The sequence below is a fragment of the Hydra vulgaris genome, chromosome 08 (assembly GCF_038396675.1).
Source record: "Hydra vulgaris chromosome 08, alternate assembly HydraT2T_AEP".
Taxonomy (NCBI): Eukaryota; Metazoa; Cnidaria; class Hydrozoa; order Anthoathecata; family Hydridae; genus Hydra; species Hydra vulgaris.
In genome coordinates, this window is record NC_088927.1 from 27,036,938 (window position 1) to 27,062,270 (window position 25,333).

A 25,333-nucleotide genomic window follows, 5' to 3' on the forward strand; every position below is an offset into this window, starting at 1 on the left:
CAACCTTGGTGGACTAATCCTTTATTATCTGAGTAGATTTCATTTTATAAAATCCTTTAAACGTATAAGCTTTTTTTTTTTTGAAAAAATTTATATATTTTGTTAGATCGTGTTTTGATTAATTTGTAATTGATTTTACTCAAGCTTCTGAACTGTAATTATATATATATATATATATATATATATATATATATATATATATATATATATATATATATATATATATATATATATATATATATATATATATATATATATATATATATATATATATATACATTAGATGTTTTAGTTATAACTAAAATAACATTGACATGGGAAACAGTATAAGCAATCTAACCTCGTACAACTTCTTCTGTAAGCAGTTAAGAATAGTTTTAATTGGTTTGGATAACGCGGGTAAAACGACTTTATTTTATCAGATAATGTTTAAACAAGAAATACCTAGCCCAGCTCCAACAACAGCTTTTAATGCAAAAACTATTCAGTTACTAAAAAATATCAAACTAGATATCTGGGATACTACAGGATCATCTGCGTTTCGACCATTATGGAAAGCATATGTTAGAAAGTCAGATGCTATTGTTTTTGTAATTGATAGTTCAGACAACGTACGTTTTGATGAAGCAAAAATAGAACTTGAACTAATTGTAAATAGTAAAGAGACAAAAGGCATACCAGTATTGATTGTCGCAAATAAGCAAGACTTGTCGTTTTCGGTGTCACCGATTGATATTGCACAAAAATTACAACTAGACAGTCTTGCTGAATCAGTCAACTGGCACGTGTACCCAATTTCAGCGCGCCACGGCACCGGCGTGGATGATATGTTACTCAAGCTGGCAGAAATAATAGCAATGAATAAAGTAGATTTAAAACGAACCAAGTCTGGCACTATAATCGAAAGTAGTAGCTTGACAAGCTTTGAGAAAATACAGGCTTCAGAGTTTGTTTAAGAAAAGGTTTATTAAAAATAACTATGGCACGCTGTCTTTAGGGTCAGGTGTTACTTAAGATGTTATTCTTTAAGATGTTATTCTTTAATATCTAATTATATTAAATGATATTAAATTTAAAATAAAATTTTTTTCAAAGATTATTCAAGATTGTATAACATTTAGTTATATCTCTAAAATTTTTATCCAAATGTTTCTAAACTTTTTTCAAACTTTTAGAAAAACTATGAAACTATCATTTCACTTACAACAGATATATATCGTTTTGATAGTTATATATGCACGTGTGTTTATATATATATATATATATATATATATATATATATATACATATATATATATATATATATATATATATATATATATATATATATATATATATATATATATATATATATATATATATATATATATATTTGAATGTATGTATTTATGTATGCATGAATATAACATTATAACAAAAATAAACATTTTGTTGATTTATTATAATATTTATTTTATATTTTTGTTAATAGTACCATAATATTGTGTAAACTTTACTTGTATATAAATATATATATATTAAATTATAGAATTAAACTACTTTTAAAAATAGTTTGATTACAACATTTAATCGAAACACAAAATCATATTGATTAGATCACAAATTTATATTGATTGCATCACAACAACACGTTAGTTGTTTAATGATTAATCGCTTTTCTAATATTAAAATTGCTTAACTAATATTAAAAGCTAAATGAAAAACTAATAATGAGTTGCTCAGATTTCAGTAACTACGACAGGTATTTTCTAGATGGTGCTATCATTTATATTGCTGAGTAAGTTTCAAAAAGTTTAGGTGAATCGGAGGTGAGTAAGTTACACAAATTTTAGGTGAATTTGTTGAGTCAAACGAATTATTGATGAAAAGTTATGAATTATGTAAAATAGTGGATAAGAGTTATAGTCAAATTGCTGTAAAGTTTATGTTTTTAAAACAATAATGGTAATAATTTTTACAAAATATAATTATACATTTTTGTATGTGAAACTAATCATTCAAAAATTAAAAGTTTTGATGGGTAAACTAATTATTCAAAACACCATAAAAATCCATCCTATTCATCTGAAGATAAGAAAATTCAGTTTTGTTTGACACCAATATTTTTTATTATAGAAACGTTTCTGTAAAATGATGGATTTCCAATAATTAGTCGGTTATGCAGTTCAGTTGTTGTACGAACGTTAAATACTTTAGTTGTTGTTTTGTTACCGTACACCATAAATACTTTAGTTGTTGTTACCGTACGATAAATACTTAAAATTATCAGGCAACCAAAAAAGTTCGTGCGGTTTATCCTAACTGCCTATTTCTAAAAAATGTATTAAGAAAACTGTTTGTGGTGGGGGAATGATTTTGCATATAAATTTAAGCTTGTTTTAAGAAGAATCAATCAGTGTGTTTCTCAAGTTTTATTAGCGCATTTTAAATTTAAAAGTCTTAAGTGGAGTATGGCTGTGTCAGATGCGATAATTCGCGCCTGTTTACTTTATGAGTTCAAACTTGGAACCAAAGCTGCAGAAGCTTGTCGTAAGATATGCGCTGCTTTTGGGGAAGGTACCATAGCAGAACGGACGGATCAAAAGTGGTTTACAAAATTTTCTTCTGGAAATGAAAACCTTCAAGATGAACCAAGATCTGAAAGACATTCATCGTAAACAACGAGGATATCAAGCTGGCAATCGAGCAGGACTCCAGTCAAACATGTCAGGACCTTGCCTTAAGATTTAGTGTGAGTGATGAAACTATTCGTTTACATTTACAAGTTGAGCAAATGGGTACCTTATGAGTTGAGTAAACAAACGAGCTACAGCGCTTAACCATTTGTTCTTCATTGCTTTCTCCGCCACAATTTAATGCCATTTTTTGACCGGATGTTGACGTGTGATGAAAAATGGATTATGTACTGCAACAAAAACGAACATATTATTGGCTAGCCAGTAACAATCCAGTACTGATGACTCCTAAACCAAGCATTCATCAACAAAAGGTTTTACTGTGTGTATGGCGGACTACAGCAGGTATCCTTCACTATGAGTTGCTACCAAGTGGACAAACCATTACTGCTGAGATAAACTCAGCCCAATTGGACAGAGTTTCGGTTACTCTTCACCAAAAACAAGCAGCTTTGGCAAACAGAAAAGATGTTGTATTCCACAAAACAAGGCCAGACCGCACACCGCAAAAATCATGCGAGATTCTTTAGCACGTTTTCAATGGTAGATTCTACCTCACCCTCCGTATTTTTTTTATTTTAGGTGCCCCAAGAAGATCTAATGGTCTTGTCACAGAGCACTGCGGAAGTGCATTTAACCAAAAAGTTCACGCCTCCTTCCTTACCGTGACGCGAAAATATGTCCAGAACTCCTTTTGAACCTGGATCTCCTGCTTATAAAGCAAGCGTTCTAACCACTGCACCACGGCCGCACAAAATCCGTATTCACCAGACCTTGCACCAAGTGACTATCACCTATTTTTGGCCCTGGATAATCATATGAGGAATCGACAGTTTCGAAATAGAGAAGATCTCAAAAATAAGTTAACTCAATTTTTCAGCCACCAAACTCAAGACTTTTATAAAAATGGAATATACCAGCTTGTTTCACGATGGGAGAAAGTTATTCTTGCTGAAGGAGACTATTTTTCAGAATAAACTTTATTAAAACTATTTTTATGTGAATTTATTTTGGATCTGCAAAACCGCACGAACTTTTTTGGTTGCCTGATATTATTTTTTTGAACAATAAGTTTTACTTGATTGCATTTTTAGCATCAAATGTTTTAATAAAATTTTTGTATATTTGAACAGAATGGTCGAGTTTTCCCTACTTTGCTGATTTACAGAAACTGATTTATATATTAGCTTAGATTTAAAATTTTTGTAAATTAGCCAATCTAAACATAAAAATTAGCCAAATAATTATTTAATAATTAATTGTAGTAATAATTATTATATATAATAGTAATAATAGTAATTATTATATATAATAGTAATAATAGTAGTATTTAATAATTAATTTAGTAATTAGCCAATCTAAACATAAAAATGTCAAATAAGCATTTTCATAATGCATTTTGATAGGCATTCTGCATCTTAGAAATCCTAAAAGTCCTCAGCTCCTCAGCTTCATTGTTGTCTCAGATCAACCCTTATCTTTGTATTCTGGTCATTGTATCATACAGTTCTCTAAAACTTAGGGCAAATAATAACTTTTAACTTAGTAACCTTTTTAATTCGATTTACCCACCATATAAAAGAAACTATTGTTCAAATGATTTATCGACAGTCTCTAGGTTCCAGGAAAGTAAAGTGCATTAACTTCATTTAGCTACAAATATAGCTTCGCAGTTCTGACCTGCCGCATCCACAAATAATATGTAATGCCCTAATATATCTTAATCACTCATTCCTGATTCCAAAAGTATTTTTCAAAGACAGCAAAGTACTTTTCAAGAGTAATGTTTTTCTTCACTTTGACGCCATTTTATAGCCACAGACATCATAATGGTAACCTGTTGTGTTAACTGGCAATCCTATATAACATATGAAAGTTCATTATTAAAAAATTTAGGAAAACAAATCTAATTAAAATATAAATATAAACAAATCTCAATGGTAAAATTTGCAGATTTAAAAAAACTTAAAAACGTTAATTTTGTTTAATAAACAAACTAAAAAACGTTCAAAAATATTACAGCTATGCAAAAATTAATCACATCGCTGACCAAGTATAAAAACCTTCATAAAAATTAAAAAAAAAATTAAAAATTGAAAAAAAGAAATAAGTGAGATAAGGAGCTTTTTCCAAGTAAAAAATTAATTAAAAAAAAATCATTCAAAAAATCCAATTTGATTTTCCGTATTCTAAAACTTTTATCTACAATGGCATATACTAAAATATATTGCAAAAAGAATAATAAAAAAAGTAAAGTTTTAAAATTATTCAATGTATTTTACATTGATCTTTGGTACAACGACCCTCAAATAAATTTTTGTTTGTTTGGTTATTTTTAAGAAGATCTTTACTTTCTGGGTTTTATTTTTCTTTACTTGTTAAGTCGACGCGGATTTTAAAGTAAAGGAGCGCAATCATCAATTTCTAAAAAATTCTCTGTATCTAAAATCCTCTATATCTAAAAATTAGGAAAAATAAATAAAAAAAGAGGTCTTTTAAAAAAAAGCAGGGGAGGGGGCAGTGCTCCCTGGCTTCCTTGGTATCGTCTGCTCTGTTAAAAGTCCCCATAATTAACAATACAATATACTCTATTGATAATATATAAGAACATTGGAAATAATATTTTAGTCGAGTGGTATTTTATTCTCTATTCTTCGTCCACTTGATAATCGAACTCTTTGATCTTTTTTTGTATTTTCAACTAAATTGTTCTCTTTAATTATTTTATTATTCTCGCTCTCCAATTCCAATGACGTTTTACCACTATTGCATTCTGCAAACGAAAGAATAGCTTGTCCTCTGTGCATTTTAGCCACGTTATCCCGAGTCAGGCATGAAGCAGATGTAGCGTTAACTTTTCTAAGTTGAATCTGATTTCGACAAAGGATATGTCCATTGTGATTTAATTTTACTTCATATGATCTAGGGGCAACACATTTAATTATTTTACCTCTAAGACTCCATTCACGAGTTACTTCGTTTTGAATTGCAACAGTTTGACCTTGTCTATAGACGTATGGTTCAAAAGCACCAATATTTTTATCACAGCATTTTTTAAATTGAACTCTCTCTTTGACTATTTCTCTTTCAAATTTTGACTGTTCCTTATTTCGAGATTGAAACCTGGGTAAATTATCTCTCAGTTGACGCCCATGTAATAGTTCCGCTGGAGATAAACCACATTTTATTGGAGTATTACGTAAAATTAAGATACCTTTATAAATGTGCTCATTCGACATATAATATTTCTTTATCAACAGTTTAATTGATTTTACAGTTGCCTCTGCTAAACCATTCGATTGTGCATAGTTTGGACTACTTGTTATGTGCTTAAAATGCCACTGTTGAGAGAATTGACGAAACACTTTCAAACTATATTGTGTACCATTGTCTGACACTAACTCCTCAGGAATACCTTTTCTAGAAAAAGATTATTTGCATGGTTGTATAACATTTGCTCATCCAGTACTTGAAAGCAGAAACACCTCAGTCCACAAGCTATAATAATCGACAATAATTAAATAGTTTTTATTCACCCACTGAAACAAATCAGTTCCAAGCTTTTGCCATTGCCGTGTTGGGACATCAAGAGTTAGCAGAGGTTCTTTCGGCTTTGATGGGAAATACTTCATACATGCCTCATACTTTCAAATTAACTGTTCAATTTGGTTATTTAAACCTGGCTAAAAAATACTCTTGCGTGCACAACGTTTGTATTTCTCCATTCCCAAGTGACCTTCATGCAATTTTGAAAGAATTTCTTTTTACATACTAACTGGGATTATTATTCTATTTTGATAAAATAAGAGTCCATCAATTTTAACTATTTCATCTTTAAAATCCCAACAAGGTTCGAGGTTCGCGGACAGTATTTTTTAGAATTTGGCCATTCAGAAAGAATACTTTCTTGCAAGTGGTTTAAAAGTTCATCTTTTGCAGTTTTTTGTTTAATTTCTTCTAAACAACTCCTTGTAACAGGCATACTTTTTATTATTGAATTAACATACATATTAAGATCATTTTCTGCAATCTCATCTTTTGTAGGATTAGATATAGGTGCACGAGACATTGCATCTGCATCAGTAATAAATTTGCCCGCAACATGTTCTGCAGTAAATGAAAATCCTAATAACTTTATTCTTAAATGTTGAATTCTTGGAGACATATCAATAAGTGAACGATAACTTAATATTGGAATTAATGGTTTGTAATCTGTTTTTAATATAAATTTTTAAAAACCATACAAATATTTTGACATGCGTGTGCACTGCCATGTTACTGCTAACATTTCCATATCAATTAGATAATAATTTTTTTCAGTTGTCGTAAGAAATCTAGATGCACAATCAATTGGTTTGTATATACCATTATGATTCTGGTAAACTATTATGCTAAGTCATTTAATAAACTTCCATCTGTTCTTACTTTTACAGGCTTTTTAACATCGTAGTGTGCCAAAATGGGTGAATTGGTTAAACTATTTTTTACCTCATCGAATACTCTAGTATGATTTTCGGTCCAAAACCATGCTGATCTTGAACTCAAAAGATCTCACAAGGCTTCAGATACTATAGTAAGTGATGGATTGAATATTTCTAATTGCTGGACCATGCCTAGAAAACTACGTAAAGACGCAGTATTTGTTGGTTTTGGAATAATTTTTATTGCTTCAATTTTTTTGGTCCATGGCTTTACTCCCTCTGCTGAAATTTTATGACCTAAAAACTCCACTTCTGTTTGATCAAATAAAAATTTCTCTACATTAAGGGTAATTCCATTTTCAGCAGATCTATTTAGCAATGCTACAAGGTTTTCGTTATACTCCATTTCTATACTTCCAAAAACTAAAAAATCATCTATACTTTTAACCACTTCTTTTAGACCATCAATAACTTTATCCATTTTTTTACTAAAAGTTTCAGGGAGTGACGTTAACCCAAATAGACCCCTCGTTGGGCAGAACCGCCCAAAAGGTGTCATAAATGTACATTTTAACTGACTTTCAATATCCATTGGTAACTGCCAATATCCTGAGTTAGAGTCTAATTTTGCCATATACTTACATCTATTTCCAAGTATCGTATATACTTGGCAGTTCATAGAAATCACTCATGGTGTCTTTGTTTAATTGTATTAAATCAATACAGATACAAAGTAGTTCATTTAATTTTTTCACAACTACTATTGGATAACACTAGTCTGTAGATTGATCTACTATTTTGATTTACACCCATCTCTTTCATACGCTCTAGCTTCAACGGTTCTAGTAGTGGGAACACCACTCGTCGTGGCGCTCCAATGTGGTATGGTGTTGTATTTTCTTGTGTTTTTTTATATGTACAGGATCACCTTTAATAGTCCCTAACCCTTTGAATACTGAAGGAAACTGTTCTATAATGTTACTTTTTGAAATCATTGCACGCATGAATCGTTTAGGAATGTCTACTTTACCTAGGTTAAACTTTTGTAAGTCAGGTCTTCCTAATAAAGCAGTTTACACATTATCACAAACATATATAGTAATTAGTTCACTGTTCTGACCATTTTTAGAGAATGATTTTGAAAGTTTCTAAGACAATTGAGTTGCTTATAATCATGACCTATAAGTCGTTTATTAGTAGTGTATAAATGTTCAATTTTAATTCCAAAACTTTTTAAATGTTTAATTCCTATAACTGTGACCTCAGCGCCTGTGTCAACTTTAAATGTTATTTTTCCATATTTTACTTTTAATTGAATTTCGCAAGGTCTGTCTACACAATCTGCTCCAACTCTTCCTAAAAACAACGTACCTAGATGCTGCATACTAGACAAATTTTTACTATCGTTCTGTTGATCAGCGTATCTATCAGGAATATTTGGTTTTGCTCTTAGGCAAGCTGAACTATTTGAGAAGTGTTTCATAATGCTACAGTCTCTGCACTTTTTACCCCATGCTGGACATGATCCCCGAATAAAAGGATGCTTTTTTAAACAGAATTTACATACCAATGAATTAAATTTAAATTCTTTATTATCACTGTTATGTGTGGGTGAATTAATTTTTTTTTACTGTAGAATTGTTTTCCAATACGATCTACGCTTTCACTGTTATTATTTCGCAACTCAGATACACCATCGTGTGCTTTTTCTGAAGAACGACAAGTTTCTACTGCTTTAATAAAGCAGTAGAAACAATTTTTAGTATTACAAAAGTTGCAATTTTTACTTAATAATTTTACTTCGGTTAAGAAATCATCAAAGCATTCATCATTTTTCTAAAAACGTCTAAAATACTTATGTCTTTCTAAAGTCTCATTAATAATACCTTCAGCAAATACTTCCATTTTTTCAAATATAATAGCTGGATCTGTTTTTTCATTTTCGGTTAGGTTGAATGATTCATAAATGTTTTGAGTTTCTGAAGAAAACGTATACCTTAACATAGCAGTGGTTTTTTCTCTAAATCCGACAACAAAGCATAATCATGCCATTTCTCAATCCAGGAGCAAAATGTAGCATATCTATCTACAACTAAATCTAACATTGGAGGAAAAACACCAACTTTACCATTTTCTGCCATTTTTTATAAATATAATCTCAGATTAAACAAGATAATTAGAAAATACCATAAAACTTTATTTTCGCACGTATATTTACACAGGTTGGTACATGTTTCCATACCGCAAAGTCAGGTGGTGTCTTAGAGTCCGCAAAAGTCGTAAGTCCATTTCGCATAATTATTTTTTACACGAATAATTATTCGATTTGATATAATTAAATTTATAAATAATTTTAGCCATGCTTCCTTGTTTGTTCTACGTAGCCGAAAGGATTATATTAACTTAAAGGATTAAGTAGAAAATAGTAACTGCATAATGGAAAAAATTTCTTTTTCATATGATAAGATATCGGGAGACGATAAGAGATATCGGGAGAGTTTAAGTTTGTTAGAAGATTCAAGTCTTATTAAGGGTAATTAGATAAGTTTATGGTATATATTATATAATTTTATGTATTTTGTGCATTTTTAATTTTTCCAAATTTGAAACTTTTATTTTATTTTTACTATTTTGAACTATTAAAGTCATTATTGGTATGATATTTTTAGCGGAAAAGTGGATATGTGCAGAATCATACGAGGAAATACTCGCTTTGATTCGAAACTATGAAACGGAAACTGTGTCTAAGTTTACATGTTATTCTGCTGACAAAGATTTTGGTAATATAGGTAAGAAAAAGTTTGTCAGTTACCAAGATATGGCTAACATAGTTTTTTTTATGATATTAATAAGTTACTTTATACATAACTGACTAAAAATTAAAACAAATTTACCAGTTGACAAGTTAACTTAGTTTTTTCTGTAGTATTAAACAAAACGAGTATTAAATAACTCTAATAAAAAATCTAGTAAATATCCTGTTTTTATTGTTTTTAAATATGTTTTTTTACATGTTTAAAGAAGCTTCTGTCAAACACCACAAAATAAGGTGGGAGGATGACTCAGTATCTTTTAATGGTGTTCCATTCATGATTGTAGGAAGTAAAGTTCTTGATTGTATGCATGGAAGAGATAGAAAAGTATCTTTTAAAGAAGAATATAAAATGCGTTGCAATGATAGAAAGGTCTTGAATGTGCTATATTTATTTATATTTAAATATTTATATAAGGTATATCATATACTTATTTATTTACAGTTATATATTATATAAGTATATAATAAACTTGAAAACTTTAATAATTCAATTATAGATAAAATATAAATACAGTACATGGTTATTACAATAATAATAGGTATCTGATCACAGTTACTTTAAAAACTATGAAATGATCCAGGACACAAAGAAATTTAATTGTAGTTCACAAATAAAGATCAAAGAAGTTTTAAAATTTCCAGATTTTAAGGTTTTATTTCTTTTAAATTATGTTAGTTTTATTTAATATAGAAAATAATAAATTATTATTAATAAATATTTGCCTAATAAAAGTTAGTAAAAAGGTTCTTAATTCCTTTGCCTATAACCAACAAGTTTTATAACTAATAAGCCAATTGCTTAATGATTCAAAAAGATTTCTTTTTTTTTCTTTTTTCTGAGAAATATTATATAGCTTTTTGAAAAAATACTAGTTTGTCTTGAACATTTTTTTTAAATGCAGTACCTCTTTAGATTATAGAAGATAGTAAATGGAAAAGAGTAACATCCTCAAAAAAAATTCGTGAAGCAATTTTAAAAAATGAAGCAGTGGGACAAAAAATGTTTTCAGTTTTTCTTCCATCAACGAGTTCTCACACTGGTCACTTTACTGGAGATGTAAACAATTTTGTATAACATTATCTGATTTTAACAATAACCAATTTTAATCACAAGTTGTATAAATTGTTGATGTTTTAATTTCTAAATTTTTTTTTTTTCGTTATAGCTTAAACCAGGGATGCGGAGTCCCAAACAGGACTCCGGATTTGAAAGTCACAAAAAGATTACTTTATCCTAGTTTTTGGTATCCAGGAGCTCTAAAAATATAAATAAGTTTATGGACTACTAATAGGAAAAAAATTAAGACTTTTAGGTTAGAAGAACAATCGTTTTTTGAACCCGGAGTCTTCAAGTCATTAAATCTCAGGAACTCTTTTGTAATAGCAGATCATAAGTCAACAATCATGTTTAGAGCTTCTGGACACTATAAACTCGAAAAAAGTAGAGATATAAAGCCGGAGTCCTTTTGGGACTCCGCATCCATGGCTTAAACATTTTTCTTTTAAAAGTTCTTTTTTAAAAATTATAGGCTCTTAACAAGTGGCTTTTCCCTTTATTTAATTAATTTTTTTTACTGAAACCAATCAACTTTTAAACCACCTTCAAATTTTTACATTTTTTATTTAAATTTTCTGATAATTCTTTTTATTTTTTTAAGGCTGCTGGTATATCCCAGCCAATTGATGCAAGATTAAAAGAAGAAATATTTACATCATCTGAATTTATAACTAGTGTTGATGAAATGCGTAGGAGATTAGAAATCATTGTGACAAGAGAAATGTTTAAAAATAGTATTTGTCCATCTAAATCAAATAAAAGATTCTTCCCATCGAAAAAAACTATTCGGTGTTACATGTTGGAAGCAGTAAGAAAGAAAAGGTATTCAAACATTGACCAAGAATGTCTTATAAAAAAGATAGAACAATGGAAAGTTGAAAATCCTCACAGAAGATTTTATCTTCGACCTAAAGGGATAAGTAAAAATTGTATGTATTTAATATTTTACTGTGAGCACTCTTTACTTAACTTCAATTTTCATCAAGATATACAAAAATGAATGTGTATATATTTTTTTCCTTGGGTTCCTTGTGCATGTTTAAATAATAAAATACTATATTTTAAACACAATATTTAAATAATAAGCTTTTATAAAATATTTTTGTAGTGCACATTAAGGTGAATACTTTTTAAAAAAATTCAAATACACTATGTAAATAACTGTTCTTTTTTTTTGATGACGTTTTATATTTTTCGAAAAAATATGTATTTAAAGCAGGGCTCCCAGATACTCACTGTTTTTTTAAAAAGAAATACAATCCTGCACTTTTTAAGATAATGTGTCATTTTGCTTTTGCATTTCTTGTTCTAATCTGATTGCATATGACATTAAAAATTATCATAACTAATTTTTAATCATTTTAATCACTGCTTTTTAAATATATATAATGTCTTAAAAGGAATCCATTTAAAAAAATTTAAGGTAAAACAGAAATGTAAGATTTAAGAAGATAAAGAGATCTCCCACAACTGACATTCAGATATCCAACATAAATTAAACATGTTTAATTATTATTTTTTTAAATTTATATTTAACTTGGAAATAAATCATTTAATTTATTTTAGCTCATTACTAAATGATATTTACTTTTAATAAACCTTCTCTGAAACTATTTTTACAATATCTTTTTTCACTTCAATACCTATATTATCACTTACAGGAACAGATTTTACAAAGAAAGAATACTTACGGGGACATTAGCATTATTAAGAGCACCTGTGTACCCTGTACACCTTTGTGTACCAGTTATTTTTTTAAGCATAAAGTACATACAACGACTATCATATAGCCTGACTCGCAAGGGAGAGCTACTACATTGACTGAGGGTTTGGTTAAGGTCAGCATCAAGGTCAGGGTTAGGAGGAAACAAGGTTTAAATATGGTTATATTACTGTAATTAATCGCTTTTGTAAATAGATGAAAATAAAAATGAAATATAATATATAATAAATAAATAAATAAAAATGACAAAAATAAATATAACAAATATATTTTTATAACAAAATAATAAATTTAAATATGTATAAATAAAAATAGAAATAAAATAAAATAACAAAACATAACGGGAACATAAAAAAACATGTCCTCATAAATGCCAACTAGGAGTGTGTATATATATACATATATATATATATATATATATATATATATATATATATATATATATATATATATATATATATATATATATAATACATATGTATATACAAGTACATACATCTAAATAAACATATATATATATAAACATATATATATATATATATATATATATATATATATATATATATATATATATATATATATATATATATTTATTTATAGACGAAGTTGAATGCTCAGCCGTCGGAGGCACCGAAGTTGAGGATGAGATTGTTGTAGAAGCATCAAGCAATAGTTTTTTATTTGTTTATCAAACTGAAGAAATGCAGAGGTTATTAAAAATATATGGCAATGAAATTACCCTTTTGGATGCCACTTACAAAACAACAAAATATTCTTTACCACTCTTTTTTCTTGTTGTAAAAACAAATGTGGACTATCAGATAGTAGGTACCTTTATTTGTGAAGGAGAGTCAGCAAAAAATATTCAAAGTGCTCTTGCCAAAATAAAAGAATGGAATCCTAATTGGAATCCTTTATATTTTATGGTTGATTGTTGTGCTGAAGAGATTAATGCTATTGAATCTTTACATCAAGGTATTTCAGGATTTTAATTAGCTGCTTATTTAATTTTGTTAAGTCTCCTCGCTGAATCATTTTATATTTAAGTGTTTTTATGTTTAAGTAAATCAAGTTTTAACTTATATATTAAATTTTTTAGAGTGCCAAGTTCTCATATGTGACTTTCATCGGGAACAAGCGTGGGAACGTTGGTTTAATAAAGTAAATAATGGTGCCAGTGAAATAAAAGTAGAAATGCTAGCTAAGTTAAGGAAAGTTGCCAGAGCTCAGTCAAATGTTGATTTAGCAAAAGCCCTTGATAACTTAAAAAAATGTGAACATTATTTAAATCCAAATCATAAAAATATGATTAATTGGCTTGAAAAGCAATGGTTACCACATATTGAGGTTTTAATTTTTTTTTTTTTTTTTTCTTAATTCTACACTAAATCCATACATTATTCTGTACCATTTTATTAATAGAGGTGGGCATACTTGTATCGTAAAGACAGATTAATGGTCAGTATTAATACTAACAATGGAGTTGAACGGCAAAATGAAACCTTCAAACATTCATACCTGAAAAAGCATAGTAACTCTAGTTTATCAACCATGCTTACTATTCTTATTGAAGACTACTTTCCAGATTTATATAATAGGTACTTAGTATTTTATTTTTTTCTTAATAGAAGAGAATATTTAGTAATAGTATAGGCTATTTAAAAAAAACGACCTTTACGATAGTTTTATCAAAATTATCCAAAGGTTCTTTATCAAAACATGCTAAAGTGTTCTTTATTTACTTTAGTGTTCATTATTTCCTTATAAAGTTAAAAAAATTTGAAATAATACAACATAACTTAAATATAATTTAGTATACATTTTGATAGAGTCTACTCTAGTGATCACAAAATAATTAAAAGGGAGATTTTAAAGGGAATATCTGATATAAAAAAAGATTTTTTTTATTCTTTTTAAATTTTAAGTTTTGATTCAGGCAAACTACCATTAACAAATTTTAAAAAGTGAACAAATGTTGAATATTTTTCACTTATTGTGCAAAGTAACAATAAGTGAAAAATGGTGCTACACTATTTTTTGAAACAATAATTTAAAACATACCTTTTTCCTTTAGGTATTGTGACATTAATACAAGACATAGTGGAAATTTCCGCCAGTATAGTTCATACCTACCCACATTTTTGCATCATAGACCAAGACACTTTGTTAAACATTGCTTGCAAAAGATGTCTCTAGCGTCTCATATTGATCTGTCTGGAGTTTTTGTTAAAGAGACTGGAAAGTTTACGTGTTCATCTTTTGCAAACTCTGCTGAGTTCCATCATATTTGCTTCGGCGATTCAGTCACTATGCCAAATTGCACTTGTCAAGATTGGAAAAGAACTGGTTATCTTTGCAAGCATTTCTTTGCAGTTTTTAATAAATTTCCTTCATGGTCTTGGTACAATTTATCTCAATTATACATTTACTCACCCTTTTTGAACTTGGATAAAGAAATTTCTTTTGGAAGAAAACCTTTATTGCCTCCAAATGAACTGTTTATTACAAACAACAAAGCAGAAGACAGAGAAGTAGATTGTAGCATAAAAACATTGGAATCACTTCCCAAACAAAAAACGTGGTTAAACACTAAGGCATCCTTGTTTCGAGAACTAGCTAAGCAGTTAATTAATGAATCATACCTTATTGAAAATGAAGAGAAATTAGATAATGGAATTGATATTCTAAAGAAAGTCAAAAAATCATTTGAAGAATGCATTCCAAATGAACAAGGTATTCATTTGCAGCCTGTTCAAAAAAATAAGCGTCATTTACAAGCATTAAGCATTCCCTTAAGAAAGAAGGTTGCATTATATTCGGGGAGGCATGGAATTGGTGCAGAAAAGTTGAGGGCCTCAAGCAGTTTAAAAATTGAATCAAATAAAAATCATAAAGTCCTAGTTGAGTCTGAACACATAGATGCAAGTGAAAATGTAATTCTTCAGCAAGATAATACAGAAGAAAGTATTGAATGGATTATGTTTGACAACAACCTGCCTGTGTTACCACAAACTGAAGTTGATGTTATTGAGAACAATGATATGCTGACAGATGTAAGTATCAATGCTGCCCAAAAAATTCTTTTGAGTCAGTTTCATATGAAATCTGGGTTTCAAGATACCATTTTAGGTGAAAAATATATGTTTCGTGAAGAAAAGAATGATTTTGTTCAAGTATTATATACTGGACAATATCATTGGATTACCATTTCTAATATGAATTGTCCAGCGGACACAATTTCTTACTATGACAGTCTTTTCCATGGCCAAGTGAAGGATCATGTTAAGCAGCAAATATGCAATATATATAAAACAAAAGGAAAAATCTTAACCATCCATGTACGCAAATGTCAACAACAAACTAATGGTGTGGATTGTGGCGTTTTTGCAATTGCAAATGCATTAAACATACTTTACAAATTTGATATTGGAGCTTTATCTCTAGACAAAGACAAAATTAGAAAACATTTTATTGAATGCATTAAAAAAAGACATTTTTCTGCCTTTCCAGTTAGCCAATCTAAATCATGTTTTAATGCAGAAAAATTAATCACTTTAGAAATTTCTTGCTCATGTCGTTCAAATTGGGTATGGTATCATGCAAAAAATACCAATCTTCATATGGTACAGTGTGATATGTGCAGCGAATGGTACCATAAAAAATGTGAAAATATATCTGATGAGATATTCAATAAAATAAATGCTGAAAAGTCATGGATTTGTTTAGCTTGTAAAAAAAAAGAATTGTGTTCATTAACATGAATGAAAAATTAGTCATAAATCAAAATTCAGTCAAAATGCTTAACAATTTTCATTCGTTCTTATATCAAAAAAAATTATTTAATAGAGAAATAAACCTTATCAAAAATGCGAAGTTTGATAAATCTGTACTTATTCAGTAAGTTATAAACTGTTTACACAGCATTATTTTCTTTATGTTATTTAATCAGAGGTTATGATATCATTATTTAATCAGAGGTTAAGATATCATTATTAACAAATAAAGTTTTAGAAACAAGTGTCGAAATTAGTTGTTTTAAAAGAAAAATTGAACCTATAGACTTTCATTATTTAAAATATGCTTTTCCTGTTTTTAATTATATATTGTTAAAGGCAACTGCCAACTACCTTATATTTTTGTATATGTTTTTTCACATATTATAGATAGGTTTTTAAATGGTTATTTATGATAATATTTGTGGCAATTCACTAAACGTGTTGTTAATAAAAGAATGAAACTGGAATTTAAATATAAGCTTGGAAAGAAGCTACCAGTTGTCTTAATAATACATGTTTAACTGAGTTTGTAGATTTGTTAATAGACTCTAAACAAACAAAGAAAAATTTCTGAATGCTTTTTATAAATTCTATTTTAGGTCAGCTTTATCTGGTAACTGCCCCACAGCTCACAATTATTAATTATTGGAGGAACTATAAAAATAAAATGAAGGAAAAACCAAGTATATAAAGTAATGTCAAATTCATTGGTAAGTTACAATATGTATGTTTGTGTTCTGTTTAAACTTCTGACGCTGTTGGCTCACTCAAAAATTACTGTATGTTTATTTGTTTTCACCCATAAGTTACTGTATGTTTGTTTGTTTTCTGTTTGAACTTCTGGCTCAATGTTGACTCACTAGTAAGTTACTGTATGTATGTTTATGTTTTGTTTAAACCTCAAGCGCAATATTGACTAACCCGTAAGTTACTGCATGTATGTTTGTGTTCTGTTTAAACCTCTGGCGCGGTGTTGACTCACCCGTAAGTTACTATATGTTTGTTTGTGTTCTGTTTAAACCTCTGGCGCGGTGTTGACTCACCCGTAAGTTACTATATGTATGTTTGTGTTCTGTTTATACTTGTGACGTGGTGTTGACTCAGCTTTTAGTTACTTTATGTTTGTTTGTGTTCTGTTTAAACCTCTGGCGCGGTGTTGACTCACCCGTAAGTTACTATATGTTTGTTTGTGTTCTGTTTAAACCTCTGGCGCGGTGTTGACTCACCCGTAAGTTACTATATGTTTGTTTGTGTTCTGTTTAAACCATTGGCGCGATATTGACTCACCCATAAGTTACTGTATTTAAGTTTATGATCTGTTTAAACCTCAAACGCAATATTGACCAACACATAAGTTACTGTACGTATGTTTGTGTCCTGTGGAGACCTCTGACGTGATGTTGACTCACCCGTAAGTTACTATATGTTTGTTTGTGTTCTGTTTGAACCTCTGGTGCAATGTAACTTACCCATAAGTTACTATATAGTTGTTTGTGTTCTGTTTAAACCTCTGGCGCAACATTGACTCACTCATAAGTTACTATATGTATGTTTGTGTTCTGTTTATACTTGTGACGTGGTGTTGACTCAGCTTTTAGTTACTTTATGTTTGTTTGTGTTCTGTTTAAACATCTGGTGCTCTGTTATTTTAGTGACTGTCAAGTTAGTCCACTATAATATATCCATTTGTAATACACTTTTTAGATAAAATGCTATATATGGAACTCTCTTTTCCTGATGGAGTAACACTTACAGAAGTAACTTGCACATTTTCATTTTCCAATATTACTTTACCCTGTTTTAGAATTGTTGCAATTTTACCATTTTGTCCATTATTACACACCTGTGTGTAATAATGGATAAAATAGTAAAAACAAAACTTTTTTATATTATATTTTTTATAATTAAAATTTTGTCCATTATTACACAGATGTGTAACAATGTACAAAATTTTTGCAATTTTGTCCATTATTACACACCTGTGTGGCAAAGAAAGTATTTTTTTTTTTTTAAACATCTTCGCTTCCAACAAGGCCGCAAGCAACCACTAATTAAAGTTGGAAGTTACTGGAAGAGAAAAGATGAAGATTGACGGACGACTTAAAGGATTGCAAATTATATGAATCAGGAAAGCAAGATGAAGGAAGTGAATTCCAAAGAGCTGTTCGAGGAAAAAAACTATACGACTAAGCGTTTTTGGAGCACTTAAGAACAGTCACAGAAAAAGGATGAGACTTGATTGTATGACAAGTAACACGATAGTGAATTTTAGTAGATGGCAAAAGAGACGCTAGCCCTTTAAAGCAGTGCCCATTATAGTATTTGTAAAAAAGAGAAAGAGAAGCAACGTTACGGCAATGTGATAATGGTTGGAGGTTAGCTGCAAGAGCAGGTCCAACTATGTTTACGATGCGTTTTTGCACCTTGTCTAAAAGAGAAAAGCATCATCAGAAGATCCGCCCCAGATATGACAACAGTATTCCATACAAGGCCAGATTTGAGATTTATAGAGATAAAAAATAGAATCCGAAGTAAGAAAGTGTCGAGCTCGATAAAGAGATGCAACCTTAGCAGATGATAATTTTGCAACTGATTTGATATATGGTTTCCAAGAAAGTTTGGAAGTAAGAGTTAACCCTAGAAAATGAAGAGTAGATGACTCATCGAGTACATCACCGTTCATAAATCTAGGAAGATCTAAATTATTGCGATAACGATTGGCTGAAAAAAATTAAGTTTTATCTGTATTAAAGTTCACCAGCCACTGTGAGCCCCATGCTGTAGCAGATACAAAAAATGCATAAAGTATTAGTTTTCAACTGAATACTTTATGCATTGTTTTTATGTCTTATGTTTGTGTTATAGCAGTGAAAGAACAGTTACAGTAAAAGGATGCGACTTTGCAAAATGATGAGTTAGGTGGTCTCAAGTTTTTTTTGACTGAACAAGAAATAGTAGCTCTCCTAAGCATCAAGCATGATTGTAGATAAGAGTAATAGACTTAACGTCTTTGAGGTTATTAAGGCAAAAGATTAGGAGCTTGTTCCAACTACATTTTCAATGCGTTTTTCAAATAAGTCTGAAAGATTAAGGGCATTATTAGAAGAACCAGTCTAATAATGACAACAATAATCCATAGAAGATATAATAATTATCCTTCCAAGGAGATTGCCATCTAAAGTTTATTATCATTTCCGAAATTTTTTTTTTAACTTCTAATATGTTTAAAAGTTTATGCTTACTTTTTTAGATTTTTTTTTTTAGAGTCCATTTTTATTACGCTCCCCCTGTTCTTTTATGTTCAGTTTTATTAATAGAAATGAGAATGTGCAAGAAAAAGCAGTTTGCTAATTGATTGTGTATTTTTCTGTCATATGCTTTCAATCGTTCTGCATAAAAAAAAGCGTACATGTGAATAGGAAGGAACCTTGACGTGGTTCATGTGCTTTAAAACAAATACCTTCCAGACAGAAACTTTCTGACAACTTGTTTGTGAGTTGTAGTATTTTTATACTGGTAATATTACCAGTCGAGGGTATATTGCCAGAACGCACAAGTCATTTTTCATTGTTTTGAGATAATTATGAGATATTGTTTGGCAGTTTAATGAAAAAAAAAATTTTCATGCCATGGTGTATATTCCCATTTTATATTTGAGAATGATCAATAACTTGGTACTATATAGAATATAAGGTCTGGTGCGTTTTGGAAGTGATAAAGCATATAATAATAAGTGTTTGTGTTGACTTAACTCAAAACCAACAAAAAATGACTTAGTAATGACATTCTGGCAGTATACCCCCGATATAGTCTTTTGGTTTTTGAAATTCTTTCTTTCAAGGTGTTTTTTTTTCTTGTTTATTTAGATAACACGGAAAGCATTGCGAATTTTAAAGATAAAGGTATAATTTTTATTAATTCTAAACACAAGCAGATGATTTAGAGTATTATTAAATAAAATGTAATGATCGGAATTTGAGTGAAGTTTGTTTCCAATATAGATAGTTTTAACTTGTTCAATTATTTTTTATTAACTAATTCTTTAATTTTCTACTTGGTCGTTCAACTTAAATGTTTTGTATCTACAACAAATGGCTGTGTGAGATCTTATCGTAATCTAATCATAAAATTATTTTCGGGAAATAAGCAGTATGAAGAATAAATGTTTAAGAAGATGTTTGACAACGATATAAACTTCAAAGAATTTTTAACATACTATTTTTAATTGCAGTTAATTTATATTAACGTATTATTTATGTAACGGTGCGTATGTAACTTAAAAGATATTCATGAAATTGTTTGTTCATTTTTTTAAATTTCATACTAGTTTTATTGATTCATGCTTTTTCATAAGTATTTTTTTTTTAATTATTACTTTTGATTTAAATGCAGCCATAAAAAGCTTATATAATTAATCGATTTTATTACGCGGCATCATCTTAAGAAATTAACCTCTTTTCATTAAACAGCCACAGCTTATGAAATTAACAATTTTGGCTTCAATCATTTATTTATGTATTTTTTAGTAAATAATTTCATAGGAACTTAAAAAACGGAAATTATAATCTATATTGAAAATGTCTTTATTTTCCAACAGTTGGCTAATAAAAAATAGGGAGAGATTTAGCAGAGACGCGGGCAACATTTGACAACGGCGTTTGTCGTGAACACGTCGTTTGACTAAAACCATTTCAAAAAACAACACGCGTCTAATAAGCGTTAACAACAACGACGGTTGTATTCTGCTTAAAATCTGTAGGAGATTTAGTTTTTTTAGGCTACGCTAAAGATTTAGCAGATGTTTATGAGTTTTTACTTTTAATTGAGTCAAACGAATGAATTCCGATGAATCGTATCCATGATGCAAATATGATATAAATACTTGGTATAATGATGCACAATGTAAAATTGTTTAAAAAAAAAAAGACCTCGTCACCATTGATGTTGTTTTAGGCATCTCAGAAAAAATTGTAAACGCACAGAAAACTACATGCAGTGGTCTAGAAAAACTTTTCACTTTACTAAAACGACTTGCTTTTACATGTAGATACATGGATATGGTTTCTTTATTTGGAAGAAAGCCTACAGAAATATGCTTTATTTTTAATGCAGTAATTGATTTTATTTATGAAACCTCTTGTCATAGATGATGCTACAGTTTAGGGAATTGTTAAACTTCCAATTGATCAGTGTGTTGTTTATAATCGTCATAAAAAAAAAAATATGCCCTCCCAAATACTATAGTTAAGAATGCAAAGTTAACCCCAGACCAACATATTTATAACAAGCAATTGGCCGGGTAAATAAAAAAAAAAGCAGTTGCTTTTACTCAGTAATTGGTCAGCTTTACGTAAAAAGAAAATATCAGCAATTTTCCTTAAATTTTTATTCACGTAAAGCCGAAAATTACTCTAATAACGCTGACCAAAGACAATTGCTTTTTTTTTATTACCCGGCCAAAAAAGTGAAGTTCTTGTTTCAGTAGAGTTGCTTGGACTTTGAATTGATTAAAGTTATTGCTATTTCAGTTAAATGCAGGTTCAGATAAGTTGGTTGGACTTATTAATAACTACTTTGCAGATTCAAATGAGTTGATTGAACTTATTAATTACTACTTTAAGTTTGTTGATTTTTAAAAAACGCTAAAAGCTTAACAACCACGCTTATCGGCTATTGAAATATTTTGTCAGTTTTTTACAGTAATTTAAATTGTATCAAAAATTACAGATATTTACAGTAATTTAAATTGTATTAAATTAAATGCCGTAAAAACTGAGTTCTTGATTTCATGTAAAGCAAAAATACAAACCAATACGATAACGATTTCTAGTAATAAAAAAAATCTTCAGAATAAACTTAGACATCTGGGATTCACATGGGATACTAAACATTCAATTTTTGCTTCACTCATTTATAAAAATGTTGATGAAAAATTCTCAAACTTTAGAGCTGTTGTTCAAACTCTTATTTAATCTAGAATCCGGTTTGCTCACCCAAGTTCTATTTCCTATATATATAAATAAAAATTAAATTAAAATTATGGTATGGAGCTAAGTGAAAAATTTATTTAACAAATTAAATTAAACCTGTTCCATCGTCTTCTTAATAATAAAACAACTGCAGACATTTTCTTTTCACAGCTGAAACACCCTTTATTTCAACATTCGTTTGTTGGCGATATTCATTTTCAGAAGTTGAACAAACTTTGAAGTATGCAATAGAGTGCTGGAATGCAAAAGAACAAAAAGGAATTTTTAAACAAATTCTTGAGGAAAAAATTGTTAAGTGAAAATCACGAGAAAAAACTTTCTTATTTTTCTTTTTACCTTGTAAATTACTAATATGTAAATTACTATATCACATTGTAAATTAATTAATGAATTAAAATATGGTGTTAAATAAATGAAATAATAATAATAATTAAATACACTCTATAGGAACGAATTTTGATCCGTGCAACAGCTGAGTTTTGTTTGAGGCTTTTGCAGTCCCGTAGCCAGAAAAAAAAAAACATCGGAGGTGCTTGAAGACTTTTTGGGTGGACCAATTTCATTGCCGCTTTAGAAATTGCACAAATATATATATATATATATATATATATATATATATATATATATATATATATATATATATATATATATATATATATATATATATATATATATATATACATATATATATACATATATGTATATGTATATATATACATATATATACATATATGTATATATATATATATATATATATATATATATATATATATATATATATATATATATATATATATATATATATATATATATATATATATATATATATATATATATATATATATATATATACATATATATATACATATATGTATATGTATATATATACATATATATACATATATGTATATATATATATATATATATATATATATATATATATATATATATATATATATATATATATATATATATATATATATATATATATATATATATATATATATATATATATACATATACATATATATAAATTAGTAGATAATCACCCAACAAAATTTTTTTTATTTAACATTTTATTTTTATTAACAATTTCATCAATAAAGACTCATCATTTCTGATGAGTCTTTCTTGATGAAACTCAGTGTTATATGTAAAAAAATTTAGTTAAGTGATTTTCTACTAATTTATAATTGCTTTGTTCTTTTAAGAACATTGAGCACTCTATTTTGTAGAATATCAATATTTAGTTTTTGGACTCATTTTTTTTCGATTGTTATCCTCTTTCATTTGATATAACCATTTCTACTATTGTGTTATTTGATAATATAAAGTATTTAAAAATTGCATTTTTCATGTGTTTGAGACTTAGCAACGCCTTAGCAGCAAAACAAAAACCTTATATAACCCCTAAAGTCTTAAAATGGCTTCTTTTAAAATAAAGCTTTTAAAAACAAATATTACCAAACTCAATTCCACTTAAGATTAAAAACCTGATAATAACCCCTGGTGACAAATATTTGGCACAAAATAAACACAGACAGTAATAGTACAAATAAAAGTTTAATGATCAAAAAATATTGTATAGAATATTAAACAATATATTAGTTTTTTATTTTCGAGACTACAATAATGATTTCTCGCCATTACGACGTACGGCATCAACTTTTCACAAATCTCACAAAGAGTTTTGATGAAAAGACATTTTGTCTTTTACTTGCCCCAGTCAGATTGTAACTATATATATTTATTAGAACTTGAGGATAACATTGTTAAATGCTTGGATAACGAGGAAATAAAACTAGCTAGCCCTCCCTGACAAATAGGTCAATTAGGATTGAATATTTAGAAAGAGATATTTTACAGCTCTTATTTAAAAGTTAATTTTTTAAATCGACACACTAGATAAGAAAAGTAGTCATTAAACATTCTCTTGTGTCAACAGCAGGTAAAAAAATACAACTATAAGGTAATCATACATCATCTTAGTAAAGAAATATTACAAAAGTGAGGAAAACGATTAGGAAACAAAAAATCAGTTAACAAGAAGAATTGCTTAAAATCTTTTATGAATCAAGAAATCAATGAAAGTGAACTCTAAATTGCTTATTTTTAAAGAGAAAAAAATGTATTCAAAGTTTTGCATAAAAGAACAACCAGTGCCAAAACGTCGAGAACTTATTTGAGCATCATATTAGTGTTTCAAGAAAATATAAAGAAACACTGCAGCAATGAAGCATGTTTCTTTTGTTCAGATTTACTCCCAGCAAGGCTTCAACCAACCACTATTAAGTGAGAAGTTACAAGAAAACAAAGAATTGAGTTGAAGTGCAAGAAAACATGATAGGATAAAAATGAAAATGGAAGAGAGTTCTAATAAGGCGAATAAGAGATTTGTAGAGGTAGAGAATGGAATCAGAAGTAATAAAATGGCAAGCACGATAAGGAGAAGTAACATTAGAAGATGCTAACTTAGCAACCGATTATATATACAGTTTTTATCAGAGGTCAGAAGTGAAGGATGATCCAAGAAGAAAGAAGAGAACTCAGTAAAGAATAGGACTCAGTAAGAGGGTACCCATTCTTCAATATAAAAAGTAACTGCAAGCCCCAATCTGATACAGAAGTGAGATCAGATTCAAGATCCGCTACCTGTTTTAACCAATAGAAAAAAGATGACTTTTTGTCAAGAAGTATAGAGTTAAGTTATCGGCAAATAGAGCCACTTTAGAAGTAAGGTAATCAGGAATACCATTAATGTAGATAAGAAACAAACAGGACCACGGATAGATCCCTGAGGTACCCAGAAGTTACAAGAAATGAAGAAGAATGTTACCCTTTGAGGATGACTTTAATAAAGCGGTCAGAAAGGTTCA

General features: G+C 28.9%; 4 protein-coding genes across 4 annotated transcripts; 3 read left to right on the top strand and 1 right to left on the bottom strand.

Annotated features, from left to right (window-relative positions):
* Positions 1 to 314: 314 nt before the first annotated feature.
* Positions 315 to 956, top strand: LOC100208939 (ADP-ribosylation factor-like protein 3). Its single transcript, XM_065802592.1, has one exon. The coding sequence runs from the start codon at positions 315 to 317 to the stop codon at positions 954 to 956; it is 642 nt and encodes a 213-aa protein (XP_065658664.1).
* Positions 957 to 5,299: 4,343 nt separating this feature from the next.
* On the bottom strand, positions 5,300 to 6,307 carry LOC136083188 (uncharacterized). The gene is made up of 2 exons (XM_065802593.1): positions 6,216 to 6,307; positions 5,300 to 6,095 (listed from the first exon to the last, which is right to left on the bottom strand). Exons 1-2 carry the CDS (start codon positions 6,305 to 6,307, stop codon positions 5,300 to 5,302), a joined length of 888 nt encoding a protein of 295 aa, XP_065658665.1.
* Positions 6,308 to 9,532: 3,225 nt separating this feature from the next.
* LOC136083189 (uncharacterized) lies at positions 9,533 to 11,968 on the top strand. Its single transcript, XM_065802594.1, has 6 exons — positions 9,533 to 9,629; positions 9,766 to 9,885; positions 10,118 to 10,281; positions 10,451 to 10,561; positions 10,825 to 10,968; positions 11,570 to 11,968. The coding sequence occupies exons 1-6, from the start codon at positions 9,533 to 9,535 to the stop codon at positions 11,966 to 11,968; spliced, it is 1,035 nt and encodes a 344-aa protein (XP_065658666.1).
* Positions 11,969 to 13,305: 1,337 nt separating this feature from the next.
* Positions 13,306 to 16,452, top strand: LOC136083190 (uncharacterized). Its single transcript, XM_065802595.1, has 4 exons — positions 13,306 to 13,666; positions 13,791 to 14,038; positions 14,114 to 14,289; positions 14,766 to 16,452. Exons 1-4 carry the CDS (start codon positions 13,393 to 13,395, stop codon positions 16,450 to 16,452), a joined length of 2,385 nt encoding a protein of 794 aa, XP_065658667.1. The 5' UTR covers positions 13,306 to 13,392.
* Positions 16,453 to 25,333: the final 8,881 nt, after the last annotated feature.

Bases quoted from the DNA above. Each gene is read 5' to 3' on its own strand.
- LOC100208939 (XM_065802592.1), top strand. From the start codon at position 315: ATGGGAAACAGTATAAGCAATCTAACCTCGTACAACTTCTTCTGTAAG.
- LOC136083188 (XM_065802593.1), bottom strand. From the start codon at position 6,307: ATGAAGTATTTCCCATCAAAGCCGAAAGAACCTCTGCTAACTCTTGAT. The intron at 6,096-6,215 runs GTGGGTGAATAA...ATCTTTTTCTAG, and splicing joins CTTGGAACTGATTTGTTTCA to AAAAGGTATTCCTGAGGAGT.
- LOC136083189 (XM_065802594.1), top strand. From the start codon at position 9,533: ATGGAAAAAATTTCTTTTTCATATGATAAGATATCGGGAGACGATAAG. The intron at 10,282-10,450 runs GTCTTGAATGTG...CAATAATAATAG, and splicing joins TGCGTTGCAATGATAGAAAG to GTATCTGATCACAGTTACTT. The intron at 10,969-11,569 runs GTAAACAATTTT...TATTTTTTTAAG, and splicing joins CTGGTCACTTTACTGGAGAT to GCTGCTGGTATATCCCAGCC.
- LOC136083190 (XM_065802595.1), top strand. From the start codon at position 13,393: ATGCAGAGGTTATTAAAAATATATGGCAATGAAATTACCCTTTTGGAT. The intron at 14,039-14,113 runs GTTTTAATTTTT...TTTTATTAATAG, and splicing joins AATGGTTACCACATATTGAG to AGGTGGGCATACTTGTATCG. The intron at 14,290-14,765 runs GTACTTAGTATT...TTTTTCCTTTAG, and splicing joins TTTCCAGATTTATATAATAG to GTATTGTGACATTAATACAA.